Source organism: Arachis stenosperma, chromosome 9 (assembly GCF_014773155.1).
Source record: "Arachis stenosperma cultivar V10309 chromosome 9, arast.V10309.gnm1.PFL2, whole genome shotgun sequence".
NCBI classification, from domain to species: domain Eukaryota; kingdom Viridiplantae; phylum Streptophyta; class Magnoliopsida; order Fabales; family Fabaceae; genus Arachis; species Arachis stenosperma.
The window spans coordinates 8,498,025-8,504,302 of record NC_080385.1 but is presented as its reverse complement, the minus strand read 5'-3'; the positions used below and the strand labels follow the sequence as shown (position 1 = coordinate 8,504,302).

At 32.4% G+C, this 6,278-nt stretch overlaps 1 protein-coding gene across 3 annotated transcripts; it reads right to left on the bottom strand.

Annotated features, from left to right (window-relative positions):
• Positions 1-887: 887 nt before the first annotated feature.
• Positions 888-5,623, bottom strand: LOC130950885 (uncharacterized). Of its 3 annotated transcripts, XR_009073759.1 has the most exons (12): positions 4,795-5,622; positions 4,115-4,162; positions 3,899-4,001; positions 3,729-3,792; positions 3,536-3,642; positions 3,163-3,247; positions 2,897-3,032; positions 2,654-2,808; positions 2,253-2,370; positions 1,995-2,168; positions 1,592-1,920; positions 888-1,285 (listed from the first exon to the last, which is right to left on the bottom strand). XR_009073759.1 is itself a non-coding variant. In XM_057879484.1 (11 exons), exons 1-11 carry the CDS (start codon positions 5,458-5,460, stop codon positions 1,247-1,249), a joined length of 1,695 nt encoding a protein of 564 aa, XP_057735467.1. In that variant the 5' UTR covers positions 5,461-5,619; the 3' UTR covers positions 888-1,246. The 3 variants fall into 3 exon arrangements, 1 of the variants encoding a protein (XP_057735467.1); XM_057879484.1 differs by lacking the exon at positions 1,592-1,920 and having other exon boundaries at positions 4,795-5,619; XR_009073761.1 differs by lacking the exons at positions 888-1,285; positions 1,592-1,920 and having other exon boundaries at positions 2,041-2,168; positions 2,635-2,808; positions 4,795-5,623.
• Between the last annotated feature and the right edge of the window lie 655 nt (positions 5,624-6,278).

The window sequence follows — 6,278 nt, the reverse complement described above, 5'->3', positions numbered from 1 at the left end:
ATTTTATATTATTTTTTATGATATCCTTAAAATGTGCTCTGGACACATGTTAGTAAGATCTAATATTTTATTAAATTTTTATATTTTTTTAAGAGAGCGTCTTGTTAATGTCTTATTTATAAATTTAATTTTTCATATATTATATTAGTGATAGGTTACTAGTTATAGATGATAGATATATTATGTATTCTTACTTATTTTTTGAAAATAATTCCTCATATATTAAAAATAATAAATCTGAATGTACAAAATTTATTTATTTTTAAATATTAATGTTTATCTATCTTTTTTGGTTGCCCACGGTATCCCCAACCTGACAGGTCAAGGACTAATCCGTCTAATCATTCAATTAAAATTACTTGTTATAAATATCATTTGTACCAAATTTAATTTCAATTTATAAAAGTATACTAATAATTTTTTGTTGACAATTTTTATAGACATATCAAAATTCAAAACCTTTTATTGGAAAGAAAAAATTTTACCATCTTAATTAACTTCACATTAATCAATAAAAGGAAATTAATAATTTGTCATGTTCCACTGGTTGGCTATAATATCAATCCAAGTGACATTAGCAATGATTATTAGCGATTAGTCAGATAAGTTTGAAAATTTTTCATGAGTTAATTAATGCCTGTACTTTAAAAATATTAATCAATGTTATTACACAGTCATTTGCCTATAGAATATTCGTTGCAAAACTAAGCTATATATGTCAAAGTCGGTATATGTGTCCTGGAATTGAGTCCAACTTCAACATATTTGACTAATCGTTTTCACAGCTGGTTGGAAAGCTGCTTTGAGTAATCACACTTATAATAAAATATAAATGAAGTTAACCACAGTAATTAAATGGATATAATCATGTAATAAAAGAGGTCAAGTTCTAAACTTCAACAATAGGATTATTAAAAGCGTTCACACCGATAGATACTACAAAAGTTAACACAACCTGAATAGACATTATTACAATATTGGTCTTCCAAGATAGCTTGGACCAAATCACCAAATTAAAAGACACATACAACAACAAAAGGCGAAGTTAACCACAGTACGACTGATGAGTGAAATAACTAGATTACGAATAATATCTCCAATATTCTACAACAAAGAGTAATACTAACAACACTAATCACTCATAACATAGAATTACTTGTCTTTATTTAGTTTCAGTCTCTTCACCTTGTTTCTTGACAGCTAACTATTAGGGCCCAATTCAAGATGCACACTTTGCTGGAGTCTTCTAACTAGAAGTTGTATGAAACTCATCATCAACTGAATCCTGAAAGAAACAAGTTTATAAAATCAATTACGATTTAATTTCTATGCATTAAACTATTAAATGTAAATCTAAAAATGTAACATCAATATTCAATCATTTATTCTTACAAAAGCAAAAACTACTTTTAACACTCACTATTTAAAAAGTCATATAAAAAATACAATTAATTAAATAATAATGGTATAATTAAACATTTTATAATATTGGTGAATCAAAATTAAATCGAATCAATTAGGGCAATCCGGTATAGCAACTAATATCAAAAGCTATTTAAAACAAATGAAAGTAAACAAATGAATTGATTACCTTGATCCAACTTGTGTCATTATTGCCAACAGTATGTTAGGACCACGTTAGTATATATGAATTAGTTACCATTAGTGAGAGTAAGGTTAGTAGTTAAGATTAAGAATATATGAGTTAGTTAGGATTAATTAGTAGCAAAGAGTGTCTTTGATCATTTGTTGAGACCTACTTGGTTTAACTTGTATACTGTTAGTCTGTTACCGAAGTTGGAAATAATATTAGTGTCTTCTATTCTCTATCCTTTCTTGCTACCAGTCACTTTGTGGATAAATTATTGACAACTTAACATTATTATCAACACCCTGCATTTCCAATTCTTGTGATGCTACCTATACAAATGAAAATCATGACAATGAATAAATTGATTCACACATGCATTGTGTCCTCTAAAAAATTCACTTACAGCAGCATCATGGCCCAATTTTGTAATCAATTCTTCATCATCGGATATCCTCATAACATTATAGACATCATCATAACCGTTAATGTTCCTTGATGACACAGCAACCTTAATCAGAAGCTTTGTATCTATCACTGAATCAAGAGCTTTAGGATAAGTGTCTGCATCACCATCATCCTGCAAAGAAGTAAGAGAGATTATAAAACACTTCATAACTCATGAATGGATTTCTAAGACAACAAAATAATTTTGAAGACTCACAAATGAGTTTTCTTTTATCTCTGTTGCTGTCTTCCCAACAACTTGCATGGCTTCCCTATCCCACAGAACCAATGTTATACTTCCAGTGCCATCAGACACTATAACTTGAAGCCTAAACCTAAAAAAGAGGAAGGGAAAAAAATCTTATTATAGAAGTAGCGTATGAGGAATACTAGAGGGCCATCAGAATTTATGTTTTTGGTCATTAATTAACCATCAATATTTGAAAGTGTGGGTTGAAGTATGTCGTTGGATTACTAAACTAAAGGAATTAGATTGATGGCTAAAAATAATGGTCAAAAATAAAAATTATGATGATCCTCTAACAATTCTCATAGGGTATACTCCAAAATTGATAATAAAAAATAAATATGATACCAACATAAAAAATTAAATACAACCGTAGAAGATTGGAATCCGCTTGATCACATCTCTTGCAATAAAATGGTTCAGCACCTCCTAGTTTATGGGGGTATTGGGTACATCCCTTGTAAAACCAATCATCTTTTCCAACATCCAAACGCACTATACTAGCCAGAATCCAATAAGAACCCTCCTGTAATACAAACTATTAGTCATAATGAATTAAAAAGAATTAAACATATTACAGCACATGATGAATACAGAATTATAAATTACTATACATTTGGACAATTCAGAAGCTCCTCTATTGACTTCAATCTTACTAATCCACCATTAATCTCATCACTCACAGAATAGCTAGGTTGAGATGAGAGATGACTTATATACTGCGAAGTAACCTGGCAAGTACTCCCCAACCTTTTTATCCAGAAAAAGCGAGGGAAAAAAAAAATAAGCACATCGATAACGAAAGTGTTTAACACAAATCTAGTACATAAACAATGAACTAAAAAATTGACATAAAAGCATAACAAAACAATAAAATGACCTATTTTTGGAATCCACAACTTCTTTTATGTAGACGTTCACATGGAGCTTTGATGCATAGTAACTGCTCTGAACATGCACCTTGTCTAAGAAAAATAGAAGTTATAGTAAGATAGTGAAGTTGTAGAATAACAAGGGTGTTCATGCAGTGGAATAAGCACACTATAGCTCCAGGGAGAACCCATGTTCTACCAATTGAGAGAGCAGGTCTCACTACTATCCTCGAAACAAGATTAGTCTCTTTGAAAAAAAAAATAGCTTGGTGGACAAACATCCCACGTTAACATAGGATCTAGAAAAGATTTGTATCCAAAAACAGAACGAAAATTAAAGTTGCATAATAACCACCTGAATACAATCAAGAACAACATTACCTAAGAAACTTTTAGCAACAATGAGTGGTCCAGGACCAATTGAATCAAGGTGGGGAAGAATATGATCCACTAGTGTTCCAAACAAAATACAGGTCACCCTATTTTTGCTGAAATTGGTATAGAAAACAATTGGCCATGTTTAAGTTTTCAAACTAGGAATAAAGTGAAAGGAACAACACAATATAAATCTTACTCCAAATCCTCAAAAGTAAAGACAATTTGTCTTCCCTTGTTACCAACCACCTCAACAAATATATCTGAAAAGATAAACCAAACATGTATAAACCTGTGGAAAGGCATATATTTATCTACCTAAAGTTGCAAAATTCAATACAAATAAAGGAAGGTTCATTAAATTCTTACCAATGAGTTCCTTGTCATCTATATTGCCGTTTTGTATGATGTTAGCAACAGGACAAAACTTCTTGACCAATGCCTTTGGGAGAGAAGCATGTATTCTGCTACCCTGTATTTTGTTTTTTGTTTTTTATAACAAATTGAAGTTAGTAAAATGTCTTATATAGTACTGAAAATCAAGTGCAAACAAAAAACATAATGACCATTGCAATTGAACCTTACCTTTTTATCATGCAACACCATTTCAATGGTATCCTTAGCGGGAACCTCCTATAAACAAGCAACATATACTGTTAAATGTAAGCCAAGTTTCTAAGCATTGAAATTGCACAGCAAGTCCTATCTCTAAGGATTAAGAACAAATATCTAGCAATGCTATAATAATGATTCCACGTTATGAAACATTCATAGTCCATGCCAATCAAAACATGCATTGCTAATATCGAGTAAAATGTCAATCCAAATTAAATTGCCCTCATAAATCAACCAAATAGCAAATGTTGTTGTGGCAACTGGCAAATATTACACGTGTTGAAAAAAACTTGAGCTCAGCCCTGATCTATGCAACCCTAGGTAAGAATTGTAAATGGTCTCAACAAATGGCACACAACAATGAGTTCTCAAGATGAAATAATATGAAAGCAGAAATTAAAATACGAAATGATTGGGGAGGGACCTTGATACTCTCTCCCTTCCCATTCAAGAACCAATATTGAGGATCCAGGAGAGAAAATAGTAATTTTTCATATTGTATCAAAATTAAACTTTCTATAATTGACAACTCACTCGCCAAAACCCCAACACACAGTCAAAGGCATGAAAATTTTGAAAAAAAAAAACAAAAAAAAAAATAAATCACGGAATAGTAATTAAAGGAGAACACTGAAGTTTTAGATGAGTACCAATGCTCCAGGTAATTGATTCATGTGCTTCTCAAAGTGAATAATCCCGTCACGATGATGTTCAAAGTCCCTGAACTCTGCATCAGCATTCGTAACTAAATAATTTTGAAGTACGAATGCGATTGGTAGCGAAAGAAGAAGAATCAGAGCGAAGAGTATGAGGGCTGATGCAGGAGTCAACGGCCCGGGAAAAGAAAACGAAACGTGACCTCCCACGCGCCCCCACTGCGTCTCCAATTGACCCTCCAGCTCCATGTTCACGCGTCGATCCTCGTCGGAGGCACTCAGCGGGGCAGGTGCCTGAGGAGCAACAGCGCCGCCGCCTTGTTCGACGATGTCGAGGAAGATCCTCATCGGGTCGAGCGAACCGGAACCGCGGTAGTGCAGATCGTATTCGCGCATAAGGTAACAGAAGTCCCTGTCATCCGAGACGGTGACCAGGGTGTCGAGGTCGTCGCCGGGGATAAGGTACTTAAAGGAGGTTACGGCAGCGCCGCCGCAGAGTAAGGAGAGCTCGGCGGTCATAACAGCAAAATTTATGTCGCCTTGAACTTGGAGCATCCTGTGGATGCCGCCAGCATAGTAGGGGTAGCGGTGGTGTTCGTCGTCGTGGTGCCTGATCTCGCCGCCGTAGCTGCACTTAAACCTCGCCGGCGTATTATCCATTGGTTTTGAGTTTATAGTGACTTGGTGAGTATTTCTTACTTTTGCTTGGCGAGCATGTGCGACTACTTCAAATTATATAAGAAGAAGAAGCAACCGCGAAGGTTCAATGCACAGTGAGCTCAGTAAAAAAATGTTACTTCATTCAACAGGTGGCAAATGAATTATCTAGTTAAACCGTTAGCAAGGTTGTTGTGAATGTGTAGGATAAATAAACATGGCTTGAATAAGTTTTAATTTTTATAAAGGATAAAGCTGATGTATTAGCTTACGTAATCGTGTAAACGGAACAAAACCTAATGTATTAATAATATATTTTCTGTTTATATATCTCAAAAATTGAGAGTAATTTAATATTTTGAGGTTTAACTTAAAAGTGTCCTAAGAATATTATTTAAAAGAATAAAAAAATAGTTAATCAAAAAAGACTAGGATAAATAAATGAGAAAAATTATTGTATTTGGTTAATATTTTTAATGATCGGTTTAATTTTTTAGTTTATAATTTAATAATATATTTTTAGTTTATATTTTTAAATATTATTAATTAACTATTAATTAAAAATAATAAATTTTATTAATTTTTAATTTCTTTTTAAATAAATAATTTAAATAAGTCTTTTATCTTTATAAATTATTTTTTTATTTTACTTTTTAGTGTTTAACATGTGGTTAGTTTGTTTAATTAATTGTCAACGGAACAAAAATTTGTTTAAGTTGATAAATATTAATGTTTGTTTTCGACATTTATTCCGTCTTACTTATGCCTCAAAAGTTTGAGAAGTGCGGTATATAAATTTTTTTGGCATATAAATTTATATA